Here is a 17,618-nt window from a genome sequence, read left to right on the forward strand (position 1 = left end):
TGAATACTGAAAACAAACTGAGGGCTGAAGGGGGAGGGCGAGGGGGGAAAAGAGGTGGTGGTGATGGTGGAGGGCACTTGTGGGGAAGAGCACTGGGTGCTACATGGAAAACAATTTGACAATAAAATATTATGGAAAAAATAAATAAAACAACAGTTTCAAGACACTGGAAAACAGAAAGGACAGGGCTGTGAACCCTAGAAGAGGAAATAAAAAAACTTCATTTAGGTACATGCCCTAGAATAGAATTAGGAAATTTCCTTCTCTATGTCTAGTATGTTCAAAATTTTTATCATGAGGGGGCACCTGGGTAGCTCAGTCGGCTGAGTGTCCGACTCTTGATTTTTGGCTCATTAGCCCTGCATCGAACTCTGTGCTGACAGTGCAGAGCCTGCTTAGGATTCTCTCTCACACTATGTCCTTCACCACTGGTGCTCTCTCACTCCAAATAAATAAACAAAAAATTTTTAATTAAAACAGCTTTTGGGTTTTTTTCCAAATGTTTTATTGTTTACTGAAAGGATATGACTTTTGTCCTTTATCTTACTAAAAAAGTGTATTGTGGATGCTAAACCCTCTTGCCTTCCCAAAATAAACCCACTTACTCAGTTTTTAATACTTTATTAATATATTCCTGGATTTGGTTTGCTGTTATCTTGCTAATGATTTCTTCATGTATGTTCATGAGAGATGACAATACATAGTTTTCTTTCGTGATGTCTTTGGTTTGTCAGGTTAACAGTGGACTTACAAAATAGGTTTTAAGGGCTCCCTCCTCCCTATTTTCCAAGAGTTTTGCACAGGATAATGAACAGTGCTTCCTTAAATACTTGAAAACCTTTAGCACTAAAGCCATGTGGACCTAGGCTCTTCTTTGTGGGCATAAATGTAATTATCAATTTCTTTACTTTTTATAAATATATTCAAAGTTTCTCTTACACTCTATTTATGGTAATATATCTTTGTAAGATCTACCCAACTTGTTATAAAGTGGCTCATAAAATTTTCTAGTACTTTAATTTCTGGAGGACAACAACATCTCTTCTTTCAAGCCTGATTTTGGTAATTTGTGTTTTCTTTTTAAAATGGTCAATCTATCCCAAAGTTTGTCAATTTTGTTGGCCTTTTCAAAGAACCAACTTTTCAGTTCATTGATTTTCTCTATTGTTTTCCTGGTTTTTATACCATCGAATCCCACTCAAACTTTACCTGTTTCAAGTTTACTTTGCTATTCTTATTCTTAAGATGGAAACTTAAGGTGACTAAATCTCTGAGAAAGTTTTTCTTCTCATGAAGGTGCTCTCAATTTAGTGCTGTAAATTTCCCTCTAAGATGCCTTAGGTGAATCTCAGTATTTGTCATGTGTTCATTTTCATTCATTTCAAAATATTTTCTAATTTCCATTGTCAACTATTCCTTGACCTATGGGTCATTTATAAATGTGTTGTTTAAATTCCCACATTTCTTTCTGGAATTGATTCATCATTTAATTTCAACATATTCAGAAAACAAACACTCAATTATTTCACAATTTTAAAATTTACTAAGACTTGTTTGATAGCCTAGAATATATTCTATCCTAGAGAATGATCTATGAGCCTTAAAAACAACAACAACAATGTATCAAAGTGGTAATTTTACTTCTCAGGCTATTTATCTTTACTAATTTTTCAATCTAGTGGTTCTACTAATTAGAGTTTTGAATCTCCAACTCTAAGAGTTGAATTCTAATTCTGGGCTCTCTGTTTGGTTTTGTTGATACCTTTATTTAATTTTTAACCAGTGCCACGGGGTCTTATTTCCTGTACCTTTATGGTATATTTTAAAGTTAGTTAGTGTCACTCTTCTGACTTAGTTCTTCTTCAGTGTTGCGTTTGCTATTCAGGGTCTTTTGCCTATGCATATATACTTTAGAACTGGCATTTCAGTGCAATATTTGCAAATAATGTGATGAGAGTTTAACTGGAATTGTACTGCATATAAGATGGGAAGTAATGACATCTTGACAACAATGAGTCTTCTTATCCATGAACATGGAATCACTCTTTAGTTTTTTTTAACTTAAAAATATTAATGTTTATTTATTTTGAGAGAGAGAAAGAGAGAGAGAGAGAGAGAGAGAGAGAGAGGGAGGGAGGGAGGGAGGGAGGGAGGGAGGGAGGGAGGAAGCAGGGGAGGGGCAGAGAGTTATCGAGAGAGAGAAAGAATCCCAAACAGGCTCCCTGCTGTCAGTGCAGAGCCAAATGTGGAACTTGAACTCATGAACCATGAGATCATGATTTGAGTGGAAGTCAAGAGTCGGGCACTATATTGAGTCACTAAGGTGCCCTATTTAGTTCTTCACTATCATTGATCAGAGTTTTGTAATTTTCATCATATAGGTTTTACACAATATTCGGTAGATTTTTACCGTAAAAATTTTTTTTAATTAATAATCTTATTTTGAAATTCATGTGAAACTGCAAAGAACCTATAATGACCCAAACAATTTGGCACCCATACATTTTGTAGTTTACTTTAAAGCTAGAGTCATCAAGAAAACGTAGCAATGGTACCACATAAAAAAATCAATAAATGAAACAACGCAAACAGTTGGGGAAAAGACCCACATGGTGAACTATATTTCAACAAAGATGCAAAGGTAATTCAAAGAAAGGACAGTTTTGTCAACAAAGGGTGCTAGAGCAATTGAATATGTATAGGTTTGAAATTAGATTCACATGATACACCATGGAAATAACTACAAACAGTTAACAGACAAAGCTATCAGCATCATCTGAAACTATAAAACTTTCAGAAGAAATTAAAAAAAATTATATGTAATCAAAGATTTCCTGCCTACAACAACATAACTATAGTCCATTAAAGAAAAAAACCTGATAAACTGAGCTTCATCAAAATTAAGTTCTTCTGCTCTCTGAAAATCAATCCACAGAAGGAAATATGTGTCTGGCACATACCTGTTAAGGGACTTGTGAAAAGCCTAAGGAACTTGTATAACTAAAAATAAGAAATCTTTCAACTCTACCTGCCCCTCCCAAATGGGCAAATGATTCAAGAGACACTCCACAAAAGATACATATAACTGACAAACAAGTTCATGAAAAGATGCTCACCACCATTAGTCTTTAGGGAAACGCAAATTTAAACTACCATCAGATACTATCACATACCTATGAAGACAATATAACTTAAAAAGATTGACCTTCACCAGTATACATGAGGAGGTGATACAAACATTCTCATGTATTACACCAGTGGGAATGTAAAATGGCACGACTGTGGAAGAGTACGGCGCTATAAGAAATTAAGCGTCCCTCTACCACATAATCTAGCCATTCCAAAATATATACTTATATACCCCAAATAAATAAAAGTATGTGCACATATATGCGAGTGAAGAGTTATAATCCATTCTTTTCCTATGCATTTACTCAAAGATATGAAATCATATGTCCACATAAAGACTCGTACACAAATGTTGACAGCACCACAAGTAAAAATAATCAAAACCAGGAAACCACCCAAATGTCCATCAGCAGTTGAACTGCAAAGAGTGGTCGATATAAGAGGATACTGAAATAAAAAGGAATGAAATATATGAAAGATGAAGGGATAAAGAAAATGTGGTATAGGGGCGCCTGGGTGGCTCAGTCGGTTAAGCCTCCAACTTCGGCTCAGGTCAGATCTCACGGTCGTGGGTTCGAGCCCCATGTCAGGCTCTGTGCTGACAGCTAGCTCAGAGCCTGGAGCCTGCTTCCGGTTCTGTGTCTCCTTCTCTCTCTGCCCCTCCCCCTCTCATGCTCTGTCTCTCTCTGTATCAAAAATAAATAAAACAAAAAAAAATGTGGTATAGAAGGAAACTGTGCAATGTCATGGATAAATATGGATGAACACTAAGGGAACTATGCTGAATGAAATAAACCATACAGAGCACAGAAAAACAAATACTATATGGTGTCACACAAATTTTCAGATGAAACATTACTGACTTCCGGTGATCTAATATACAGTATAAGGATTTAAAGAAAAATGAAATGAAATACTGATACATATTACAGCATGGATAAATCTCAAAGTAATTTTAATGACTGTGAAAAGCCAGACAAAAGTATATATTTTATGTTTTACTTCATATAAAATTCTAGAAAATGTAATCTATAGTGACCAAAAAACAAAAATAAAAACTATTAATAATCCCTGGGGACCAAGGGAAGGAGCAAGGATGAAAGAAAAAGTTTATAAAGGGGTATGAGCAATTTGGGGGGGCAGGGTGATGGATATATTCATTAGCTTTATTAGAGCACTGGTTTTATAGGTGTATACATATGCCAAAACTTATCAAACTATTTTAAATATGTACAGTTTAGTCTACAATTATCCTTAATAAAGTTGTTTAAAGGACTAAGAAAATAAAAATGTAAGCCACAAAATGAGATACAATGCGTGTGAAGCCTGTCACCTTGTGGCATGAATGTATTAAAGATTTCTACAAAATAATAAAGACAAACAGCTCAGCTTTAAAACAGGCAAAAAAAAAATTTAATAGACACTTCACAAAAGAATATGGAGGAAGCCACAACCAGTAAGCACAAGAAAAAGTGCTCAGTAACACCAAGTAGGAAAATTAAAATTAAAACCACTTCACAGTGACTACAATAGCAAAACTTGAAGACTGACAATCACATGTTGGTGACTATGTAGAAAGAGAAACAGAACTCTTATACATTGCTGGTGGGAGTTTAAAATGGTACAACCTCTTCAGAATACAGTTTAGCAGTTTCTCATAAATAATTTCTCTATTAAACTTCAAGATACATTATACACCTACAGAAATTACAACAGTGTGATATTCAAGCAGGTATGAACAAAACTGAATGGAAGAGATCAGAAGTCCAGAAACAGGCACATATGTGGATATTTGTGTATAAAAAATAAGGCATTCAACAAGCATGGGAAAAGGTTATCTAGGAATCCATATGGAAAACCATGCAACATTATCATACTCAAAAATCCACCCTATGTAAGGAACATGGGTGACTCAGTCAGTTAAGCATCCGACTCTTGATTCTGTTTCAGGTTATAATCTCATGGTTCCTGGGATCAAGCCAGCATCTGAGTGTGAATGGAGCCTGCTTAGGAGTCTCTCTCTCTCCCTCTCTACCCCTCCTCTGGTCATGCTCTCTCAAAATAAATAAGTATTTTTAAAAATGCATCCTAAGTAGATTATAGACCTAAATGTGGAAAGAAAACAAGAAACGTTCTAGAACATAATCAAGGAAAATATCTTCCTGACTGCAGGTACCATAAATATTTATTAACCAAAGATGACAAAAAGAAAAATACTGAACTGCTCTATATTACAGTTAAGAATTTTCATTCATCCAAATATACTGCTAAGAGAATGAACAATACATGACACAGGGAAAAGATTTTCCAACAAAATAACCTAGTAAAGATGCTTATTCAGGATACACAGAGAACTTCCACATCTCAGAAACAAAAAGACAATGCATTAGAAAAACAGGCAATGGACCTGAAGATGCGCTTGGGAAAAAAAATTATTCAAATAAAAAGGTACTCATTAGCAATCAGTAACATGCAAATCAAAACTATAATGAAGTATATAAACAACAGAATAACTGAAATTCAGCAGGCAAAAAAATAAATAAATAAAAAGCTCAACAATACTAAATGTTGGTGAGGATGTGGAATAACAGAAATTCTCATACAGTGTTGGTGAATGTGTAAATTCGTACATTCACTTCGGGATATAACTTGTAATCAATAATATGGAAATGTTGTTGATATAAATATAGGCACATAAATGTGAGCCATCAATTCTCTGTTAGGTAAACCTAACATAAATTCATGCCCATGTGCACCTAATGTACAAGACCGTCCACAGCTGCTTTATCTATCATAGCCCTCAATTACACAATGTAATGCTAATAAATAAAAATGAATTAACTCTAACTACCTGGATGTATCTCATAAACAGTGGCCCAAAGCAGCCATATACAAAATACTGTGTGATTACATTAATATCAAGTTCAAAAGTAAACAAAACCAAACTACAGTTTTAAGGTATACATATCATTAGGCTAAAACTCGACAGATATTTAAGACTAACTAAAACTTTAAAAAACAGTAACTCTGAGTGGTGGAGGGACTAGGAAAGTTGATTTGAGGAAAGACTATGGGCTGCTTCTAGAATGCTGACCATGTTCAAATTCTTGTTCTGGGTAGTAATTAGGCAAATGTTCAAGAAGCTAGACTAACTCTCTGATATCCACATTTAGGTTATCTGTATTTTCCCCATATATTATAATAAAAGATTTAAAACCACTGAACAATATTCCCATTGGGTCAGAAACAAGAAAATAAAAAGAATTTCTTAATCACATATGTATTTTAAAAAAACAAACCCACAAACATATTAATAAATGTAGTTAGTTATCTATGTAAATGGGTTAAATGGCGTGGAGGATACTAGAAGTAGGAATAATAATATTTAAATTATCACTTGTTCCACTATTGTCATTTTTGAATGGTACAAATATACTTGTCAAAAAACTATCTTAAAAGTATGTCTTTAGAAAAAGAACAATACTATTTACAGTGCTATTTAAAGGTGGTAACTTTACCAACCCAAGACTAGCAACCACCTGACAACATAGGCACTAAATGTTTGCATATAAATTAATGTCCTAGTGCTGGAGATATTCTGTGACTTCAATGTTGGTTCTCTTCTTCTCCGCCTAACTAACCCTGCGATCTGTAGAATCCGTTACCACAACTACCTCCCCAAGGAAGTTTCATGCTAGTGTCATATAGAGAAATGACCATACTTATTTGCTCCAGAAATTAATGCTTGAATGAATAAATACACACATTAAATTTTATTTGAAAAATCACATATAATAAAGTCCTTGCTTTCTTGAGCTACAGATTTTCCTGTAGCAACTATAAACTAAACTCAATTCCAGAAACTAAATTCATTTCAGAAGACATTTAAATTTCAGACTTCATTTTTATCTACTTAGTTTAGAATAAATTGTAAAATACATACATATATATGTATATATGTACACACACACACAAAAATATACATACATGCATACATATATATACACATATATATATATATTCTACTGATTTAAAATACATATAAAATTTCAAATGTCCTGCCCTCAGTGAAGCTTCTGAGAATTCCAGAATTTGGGGCACAAAATATCCCCTCCAAGGTGCAACACAAGTTGCTGTCTCTCATTCCATTTATCAAAAAAGGGGGGGGGGGGCACCTGGGTGGCTCAGTTGGTTAAGCCTCCAACTTCGGCTCAGGTCAGATCTCACCTTCATGGGTTCGAGCCCCGCGTCAGGCTCTGTGCTGACAGCTAGCTCAGAGCCTGGAGCCTGTTTCTGGTTCTGTGTCTCCTTCTCTCTCTGCCCCTCCCCCTCTCATGCTCTGTCTCTCTCTGTATCAAAAATAAAAATAAAACATTAAAAAAAAAAAGGCACAATGCGTGGTTAGTTTTTTTCTTAATCCTGGAGGTAACATATACTGAGTGTGCTACTTTAACCCTTCAGCGTTGCCCACAAGGCTGCAAACAACTCAAGATGGAGTATAACCCACTGTAAACTGCAGTCTTATGAACCAGCACATCCAATGGCACATAAAGGGTCCATGGCAAATACAGATGCTCTACAGAACCCCCAAGCACTAATATGAGAATGATAGTGCAGATGGCTACAATTTCTGAAATATTTATGCCCTCTTCTGCAAATAACTATTATCCTTTTGAGAAACAAGCTCTGGCTTGCTACTGGGCATTAGCAGATGCTGAATGACTAACCACAGGACATTAGGTGACAATGCCCCCTGAACTTCCCAATATGAACTGCATGCTTAGCCACAAGTGGTAGGCAGGGGCAGTAGCAACTTATTATGGAATATAGGAGACTGAATTTACCCAGGAGCAGGTAGGTAGATTTGTCAGTAGGGGGTGCCAGCAGAAAAACAATGCATAGAAAACTTGTCTTTCTGAAGGGGGAGGGAAGGGAGAAGTGCACCAGTGGGTGCCATGTTAAGGCAAAGGGAGGTTCTAACCCCAGCCTCAGGGCCCAGCCACACCCTAGTAGGGGGAGGGGAAGTTCTCTGGTCAGTCCTGGTCAGCAGTTCCCTTCCTGTCAGCCCTGACTCTATGACTGAGGACCAGGTCTGGCACAAGGCAAGCCAGTGAATTTCTCCACTATTTCCAACAGGATCTAAAATCTTGTGGGGAAGGCTCTCCTTTCAGATTTGTTCTTTACTTGGGTACTGTCCTTTAGCTCCTTTACCCTTCTTACTGCCTAATCTCTTGAAATAATATTGCTTTAAATTAAATTGTCCATGTTCAAACTACTGTGTGGTTTCTGTCTCCCGACTAATACAGGGAATAACAAGTACTTTTAAATCTAGAGAAATAACCAAACTTTTATGAACTAACATACTACTATCACTCTTCCTATACTAAGCAGTGTTCATATTGTGTTGGTATCATAATGATTATCCCAATGCTATTATGCTATAATAATCAACATTAACAGAAGCCAAATGTACTTAATACTTAATAATATATGCTAAACATTATTCTAAGTTTATTTGAACTGATTATTAATTTTAACAATCACCCTATGACCTCTTACAAATATGTGTGAAATGAAAAATGTAGCACATCCCCTACCTAGAACTGTTTATTTTTAAAAATTTTTATTTTTCCGCCTAATTTCTACACCCAACATGGGACTTGAACTCACGACCCTGAGATCAAGAGCTGCATGCTCTATTGAATGAGCCAGCCAGGTGCCCCCTAGCAATGGCCCCAGAATGGCCTTTGAATGACTAAAGAAACTTCTATAATCATGTTTACTGTAATGTTCATGATGGTTACATTAATGTGTCCCAGGAGTTTAAAATCTCATACATCTCATATATTTGTATTACACTTATTTTTTTATTTTAACAAAGACAGAGACTGTGCAAGTAGGGGAGAAGGCAGAGAGAGAGGAAAGGAAGAAGAGAGAAAAAAAATTCCAACCAGGCTCCACACAGACAGTGCACAACTCACACTCATGAAACTGAGATCATGACCTGAGTCTAAACCAAGAGTTGGATGCTTAACTGACTGAGCCACCCAGGCATCCCCATTTCTATCACTGATTAAAAAATTAACCTCTGTTGTCTTTTTTTTAATGTTTGTTTATGGTGAGAAGGAAAGCTCACATGTGCGCAGGGAAGAAGCAGAGAAAGTAAAGAAAGAATCCTGATGTTTGCCTTGATCTCACAGACTGAGATTATAACCTGAGCCAACACCAAAAGTTGGAAGCTTGGGGCGCCTAGGTGGCTCAGTCGTGACTTCAGCTCAGGTCATGATCTCACAGTTCGTGGGTTTGAGCCCCGCATTGGGTTCTGGACTGAAAGAATCTGAAACAGGCTCCAAGCTCTGAGCTATCTATGTCTCCTTGTCTCTCTGCCCCTCCCCTGCTCTGTCTCTCTCTGTGTCTCGCAAAAAAATAAATAAATAAAATGTTTAAAAAAAAAAGTTGGATGCTTAACTGCTTAACTGACTGAGCCACCCAGACACCCGAAATTTCCTTGTCTTGACCACTAATGGTGAATTACTGTAGCTAATTAATGGCTACAGAAAGTATTAAAAACAAATTCGTGACCATTCATCACAGTAGGCAAAAGTGAGGAAACATTTAAAAGAACAGTACTAAAATTCCAAAAACTTAATTGTAACCTCTATCATCCCAGCTTATTCTGTTTCAATGACTAATTCAATTACAAATTCATTAATATGAGTCTCAGAAACACAGGGAAACAGAAACAACAGCCAAACCAAGAACTACTCTGAATTTTATTTGTAAAAATAGCAGATGCTGGGTTTTATTCCACTGGATCAAGAAGTACGGATTTCATTAAACCAAATGCCAACCATGTAAAGTTTCAGGACTCCAAGACATGAGTTTAAAAAAGGCATCAAAAATCATATGACCCAGGGGTGCTTGGGTGGCTCAGCCGGTGAGCATCGGACTTTGGCTCAGGTCATGATCTCGTGATTTATGAGTTCAAGCCCTGTGTCAGGCTCTGTGCTGATGGCTCAGAGCCTAGAGCCTGCTTCAGAGTCTGTGTTTCCCTCTCTCTGCCCCTACCCTGCTCATGTTCTATCTCTCTCTCTCTCTCTCTCAGAAATAAACATTTAAAAAAAATCAGATGGCCCATACCACCGATCAAATAGACTATTCCTTGATACTTAAATTTAACAGTTTTGTAACTAATAGCTGCAATTAAAAAGTCTTAGTTTAAAAGTCTAAAAATCTATTCTAATCATTATTGGAAAAACGTCACCAAAAGATTACATTTTTATGCCACCAGTGTTTTTAAGAGAGAACATAGGAGCAGGAGAGAGAGTTAGAAGGAGAGGCAGAAAGAATCTAAGCAGGTTCCACACTCAGTGCCTGACCTGGCACTTGACCCCAGTAGCCACCCAAGTGCCCCAATATCACCAAATTTTATTTTAGTTTAAAAAAATTTTTTTTAATGTTTTTATTTATTTTTTGAGAGAGAGAGAGAGAGCGAGAGCGAGAGAGCGAGCGCACGCGCAAGCGAGAGAGCGCGCAGGAGCAGGGGAGGGTCAGAGAGAGGGAGACACAGAATCTGAAGACAGGCTCCAGGCCTGAGCCAAAACAGGACGCTTAACTGACTGAGCAACCGAGGCGCCCCTAAAAAATTCTTTTTAATCTTCACTTATTTTTGAGAGAGAGAGAGAGAGAGAGACAGACAGACAGACAGACAGACAGAGACAGACAGAGTGTGAGCAGGGGAGGGGCAGAGAGAGAGGGGGGCATGAATCCGAAGCAGGCTCCAGGCTCCATGCTGTCAACACAGAGCCCAATGCAGGGCTTGAACTCATGGACCGCTAGATCATGATCTGAGCCAAAGTTGGATGCTCAACTGACTGAGTCACCCAGATCCCCCCCACCATGTCACCAAATTTTAATACGAAGCTTCCAAATCATAAGAAATGCTAAGAAAACAAATTCCAGAAGAACATCACATCTGACCATTTTTCCAACCAACTTCCTCTTTTACCTATTAATTATGATGTGATAATTAACAATGACTTATCATAGCCAGGTACTAGTCTAAGAGCTTTATATATATTAACTCATTTATTCCTCAAAAGTAACCTATGAAATAGGTTCTATTATTATCCCCATTTTATAAATGGAAAGTGATTACATAATTTGCCCAAGAAACAGTAGAACAAAGACATGAACTCAAGCAGTTTGGCTCTGTAGTGTAAATATTTACAGACTTCGTTGAGAGCTTCTAGTACTAGAGCTTAATAAAACCTCAAAGAGACACTTAAGTAGGTACTATTATTACACTCAGTTTACAGACAAGAAAACTAAAATTTGTATAAAATCATATAAACAGTAAATGATAAATAATAAATCAGGACTTTAACCTAATTTGCCTTACTCTAAAAATCATTTTCTTAACTATTAAAATATTTGACCCTCTCTATAACCATTAATATCAGCAACAAATCCAAAACCCATCAGATAAACCAAATCAAATCCCATATAAAACTAAAGATCAAATCAAAGTCAAGATACTATGCCAAGATGTAAAGAGTATACCCTCAGAAATCTGAAATACAGGTTGCTTCCTACTATTTCCAATAGTATCAGCAAGCAACCACATTTATAAAATATATCACCTACTGAGAGAAACTATACATCATAAAACAGTAAAACTTTACACGAAACAGATTAACATGAGAGATTAAATAAATAGCTGCAATGTTAACTTTGCCTGCCATAACTCTAAGCAGCAAATGTAAACTTACCTGCAAGGAGGCAAGACCATGGAGTCTTTCATAAGCACAGATCCAGAAAGCAGGATATACCAACATCTGGCAACCGTTTCTGAACTGTTCAAGTAAAGAAATTAATGAGTAAATAAATATACACATTTCACTTGTATATGGTTTCAATACAAAATACCTAACATGAAATATAATCTAATAATAGGACAAATCATTAAAAAATCAATGGAATTCTGAAACATACTGCTATTGCTAACAGAAAAAATGTACCAACTTATACAGACTATGTTCACGTAGGAAAAAGTGTAACCGGGATCTTACGATACAGACTTCAGAAGAATATGTTTATTAGCTCAAACTTACTAATTTAATCATTAGCTTCACATTCATTTCTGTGTAGTGGTTCATACGTGATGAAGATTAAAACTTAAAACTGTACTATATGCGTATATCATAAAATCCTATGCTGATAATTTATGTATATTAAAGACACTATTTGAAATTGACAAGTTCATTAAGGTTGATCTTCACTGTCAACCATGAGGTGAATCATAATCTATTTCTTTTAAATTTTATTCTAACATACACACAAACAAAATACCTTTAATATGTGCTTCAGGGATAAAAGAATACCAGATGACTTAAGTCTCTGAGCATTTTAGTTGAGTTAAACCTCTAATGAAAACCCAGAATCCTGTTAGATCTTAGTGTATAAACTAATCTTTCTGTCCTCTCACATATCTTTATTTACTATACCTAAGGCTTTAATTCCAGTATTTAAGAAATTTAGTATCTTTAAAAAAAAAGTCACTCCTTTAAAAAAAATCATGACACAGAGAACTGTTGATCTAGCTAGCTATCTACTTGACATGTCAACTTGAATGTCTAACAGGAAAGTCAAACTCCAGAAAATCTACCTATCATTTCCTTCAAGCTTCTATCTTTGATAGTATTCTCTGCCCTCAATAAATACTGCTATCCTCCAACCAGAAACCTACACTTCCAAAACATTCCACACAGCACCCAGGGTAAGAAGTAAGGTTCTAGGTTAATCCTAACGTTCACCATGAAAAGGAAGAATCTTGTCAATTTTCAAGTAGACACTTCAAAGTTCTTTTTAATTTCTTCAAATCTTCATTGAGGCAAGATGACAGCAAATCTCCAAGTTAAGGTTCCTTGCTTAGAAATTCTACTTCCTTAATCTTGTGAAATATGACTTACAAACTCAAGGAATAAAATCAAAGAAACAATCTGCCCCAAATTAATACAGAACAAACTTATAACTGGATGCCAACCACAAGCCTCCAATTTTTATCTCGCTTAGCTGAAGTGGTCACCAAGTTGTCAGTAAATTCAATTATAAATGCAGAAAGTCCTCAATTTCACTCCTACCATAAAAAGAACCATGGCAGCCCATGAATAAGAAATTGTTCAGACCTTACAAAAAATTTCACTCTTAGAGCATGGTTTGGCAACGCCTTTGGACAAGTAAACCCAAGTAAAGTAAAATGCTTTAATGTCAGCCATTTTATCTCCTTTCTCTAGGCAAACAAAGGAATCCAAGAATAAACTAGTAGAGAAGGAAGGCATAGTTAATCTTGTCAGATCTTTTATCTTCAAAGGCTTCAGAGGCTCCTAAGAAAACGATCAAAATATGCTTAAGATGGCCTCCACCTGATTCTCCAGAATCTTCTCTTGCCATTTCCTCTTCTTTCCTCAAGGTACTTGCACACACTGGTTTACTTTCACTTTTTCTATAATGCTGCTTAAAATCAATTATACATACTCTCTTCTCTGCCTTCAACAATCTCTGAATTTAAATTTAGTTAACTTCTGCATTCTTTTTTTATCTTATTATTAACCAGATACAAAGCTGTGTAAGTCTTCATATTTTTTAAATAGTGCTATGGCGCCTGGGTGGCATGTGACTCTTGATCTTGGCCTCAGGTCATGATCTCATGGTTACTGAGTTCAAGCTATGAGTCAGGCTCTGGGCTAATAGAAGAGAGAGCTTGCCTGGGATTCTATCTATCCCTCTCTCTGCCCCTCGGCCACTCAGTCTCTGTCTCTCTCTCTCTAAATAATAAACTTAAAAAAAAAAGTTTTGAGATAAAATTTAAATACAAGAAATCCACCCATTATAGGTGGGTGGATTCAATTTCCATGAAAATTGAAACAATTGTGGAAAGATCACGCAGTCCAGTTCTGGAACATTTATTTGGGGGCACCTGGGTGGCTCAGTCAGTTAAGCATCCAACTTCAGCTCAGGTCATGATTTCACAGATCGTGAGTTCAAGCCCCGCATCTGGCTCTGTGCTGACAGCTCAGAGTTTGGAGCCTGCTTCAGAGTCTACACCTCTCTCTCTCTCTGCCCTTTCCCCCACTCATACAGTCTCTCTCTTCTTCAAAAATAAATGAACATTAAAAAAAAACACTTCTTTGTATTGCTAACCAATAATCTGCTGTCTATACAGATTTGGCTTTCCTGGACAGTTCACATAAATGGGATCTTGTAATACGTGGAGGTTGTCTTGCTTCTTCCACTTAGCATGTTTTTGCAGTTTATTCACATTGTATTATAAATCTATGTGCCTTTATTCCTTTTTACTGCCAAATAATATTCCATTATACAGTTACATGACACTGTATTTATCCATTCATTATACATTTTGATTGTTTCCAGTTTTAAGCTGGAAATACAAATAGTACTAATAACATCTGTTATTATGTATGCATGTGTTTTTATTTCTCTAATATAAATCAGTAAAAGAATTACTGGGCCAACTGAATAGCCAAAGTAATATTGAAGAAAACCAAAACGGGAGGCATCACAATCCCAGACTTTAGCCTCTACTACAAAGCTGTCATCATCAAAACAGTATGGTATTGGCACAAAAACGAACACACAAACCAATGGATCAGAGAATCCAGAAGTGGACCCACAAATGTATGACCAATTAATCTTTGACAAAGCAGGAAAGAGTATCCAATGGAAAAAAGACAGCCTCTTTAACAGGTGGTGCTGGGAGAACTGGACAGCAACATGCAGAAGAATGAAACTAGACCACTTTCTTACATCATACACAAAAATAAACTCAAAATGGATGAGGACCTGAATGTGAGACAGGAAACCATCAAAACCCTAGAGGAGAAAGCAGGAAACAACATCTTTGACCTCAGCCACAGCAATTTCTTATTCAACACACCTCCAAGGCAAGGGAATCAAGAGCAGAAATGAACTACTGGGACCTCATCAAGATAAAAATCTTCTGCACTGCAAAGGAAACAATCAACAAAACTAACAGGCAACTGATGAAATGGGAAAAGATAGTTGCAAATGACATATCGGATAAAGGGCTAGTATCCAAAACCTATAAGGAACTTACCAAACTGCACACCCAAAGAACAATCCATTAAAGAAATGGGCAGAAGACATGAACAAACACTTCTCCAAAGAAGACATCCAAATGGCCAACAGACACATGAAATGATGCTCAGCATCACTCATCATCAGGGAAATACAAATCAAAAGCACACTGAGATACTAACTCACACTGGTCAGCGTGGCTACAATGAACAAATCAGGAGACTACAGATGCTGGGCTAGGATGTGGAGAAACGGGCATCCTCCTACACTGTTGGTGGGAATGCAAACTGGTGCAGCCACTCTGGAAAACAGTGTGCAGTCCTCAAAAAATTAACAACAGAACTCCCCTGTGACCCAGCAATAGCACTGCTAGGGATTTACCCAAGGGATATGGAAATGCTGATGCATAGAGGCACATGTACCCCAATGTTCATAGCAGCACTGTCAACAATAACCAAATCATGAAAAGAGCCTAAATGTCCATCAACTGATGAATGGATCAAGAAGATGTGGTTTTTCTATACAATGCAATACTCCATGGCAATGAGAAAGAATGAAATCTGGCCATTCCTAGCAACATGAATGGAACTCAAGGGTATCATGCTAAGTGAAGTCAGTCAGGCAGAGAAGGACAGATACCATATGTTTTCACTCATAAGTGGAATAGGAGAAACTTAACAGAGACCATGGGAGAGAGGAAGGGGGAAGTACTTGTTGGGGAGAGGGAGGGAGACAAACCATGAGAGACTCTTGAATACTGAGAACAAACTGAGGGCTGATGGGGGAGGGAGGCAGGGAAAGAGGGGTGATGAGCATGGAGGAGGGCACTTGTTGGGATGAGCACTGGGTGTTATATGGAAACCAACTTGACAAACTATTAACGAATAAAAAAAGAATTACTGGGTCAAGTGGTAAAACTGTCTGATTTTCTGGGAAACTGTCAAACTATTTCCTACAGTGGCTATACCATTTAACATCTACACCACCAACATATGAGGATTCCAGGTGTTACTGTATCAGCACCAGTACTTGTTACTGTCTACATTTCTTAATGTAGCAATTCAAATGGGTATACAGTGACATCTCCTTACTTTTTCATTTATTTATTTTGTATAGTGTAACATAATGGTCTACATTAACTTTATGCAAGTAAATACTCAACACAGCATTCCCTCCTGAAAAAACTATGCTGACCTCCTTGAAATGGTTTAGCACATTCATCATAAATAAATTGTTCACTGGTGGTTGGTTCCTTTTTAATACTCAATCATATTACACCCACAGTATGCAAAGATGTTAGCTGTAGGACATTAAAAACAAATTGCTCGTAAATACAAGGGTTTACTCAATTATGTTCCAATGATGTAATTATCTATATTTTTATAGCACTTAAATGTAACTTTTTTTTAATAGTTTATTTTCAAATTGGTTTCCATAATACACCCAGTGCTTCTCCCCACAAGTGCCCCCCACCATGACCATCACCCCCTCCCCTCCCCCTTCAGTCCATGGTTCATTTTCAGTATTCAATAGTCTTTCATGATTTGTGTCCCTCACTCTACCCAGCTCTCTTTCCCCCTTCCTCTCCCTATGGTCCTCTGTTAGGTTTCTCCTGTTAGACCTATGAGTGCAAACATATGGTATCTATCCTTCTCTGCCTGACTTATTTCGCTTAGCATGACACCCCTGAGGTCCATCCACTTTCCTACAAATGGCCAGATTTCATTCTTTCTCGTTGCCATGTAATACTCCATTTTATATATATACCATATCTTCTTGATCCATTCATCAGGTGATGGACCTTTAGTCTCTTTTCCATGATTTGTCTATTGTAGAAAGTGCCACTTATGAACATTGGGGTACATGTGCTCCTATGCATCAGCACCTCTGTATCCTTTGGGTAAATCCTTAGCAGGGCTATTGCTGGGGAGTTCTATCGATAGTTTTTTGAGGAGCCTCCACACAGTTTTCCAGAGCAGCTGCACCAGTTTACATTCCCACCAACAGTGTAGGAGCGTGCCCGTTTCTCCACGCCCTCGGCAGCATCTATAGTCTCTTGATTTGTTCATTTTAGCCACTCTGACTGGTGTGAGGTGGTATCTCAGTGTGGTTTTGATTTGAAATACGTGTAACTTTTAATTAATTTTCTCTACTTGACTAAGCAATAAGCTCAATAAAAACACACACTGTGTCTCCCCATTATCCTATGCCAAGGTAAGCATAAACATAGCAAAGAAACATTTAATAATAAATTGATCAACAAATGGATGAAGATAGCTATTAAAAGTCCTATGAATCAAGTTAAATGTTTAAAAAAGGGTAAGTATAATGTGCTAGTAATGAAACATTAAGGTCAATACCATCCCAAAATA

General features: G+C 36.9%; 1 protein-coding gene across 6 annotated transcripts in view; it reads right to left on the reverse strand.

Moving 5' to 3' along the window:
• Positions 1–17,618, reverse strand: part of RAPGEF6 (Rap guanine nucleotide exchange factor 6) — a 188,897-nt gene that overhangs the window by 145,801 nt on the left and 25,478 nt on the right. For all 6 annotated transcript variants that reach the window (XM_029941860.1, XM_029941857.1, XM_029941858.1 and 3 more), the window contains one exon: positions 11,901–11,984. In XM_029941860.1, coding sequence (XP_029797720.1) covers positions 11,901–11,984 — 84 coding nt within the window. The remainder of the gene's footprint in view (positions 1–11,900; positions 11,985–17,618) is intronic.

The sequence above is a fragment of the Suricata suricatta genome, chromosome 6 (genome assembly GCF_006229205.1).
Source record: "Suricata suricatta isolate VVHF042 chromosome 6, meerkat_22Aug2017_6uvM2_HiC, whole genome shotgun sequence".
Classification (NCBI taxonomy): Eukaryota; Metazoa; Chordata; class Mammalia; order Carnivora; family Herpestidae; genus Suricata; species Suricata suricatta.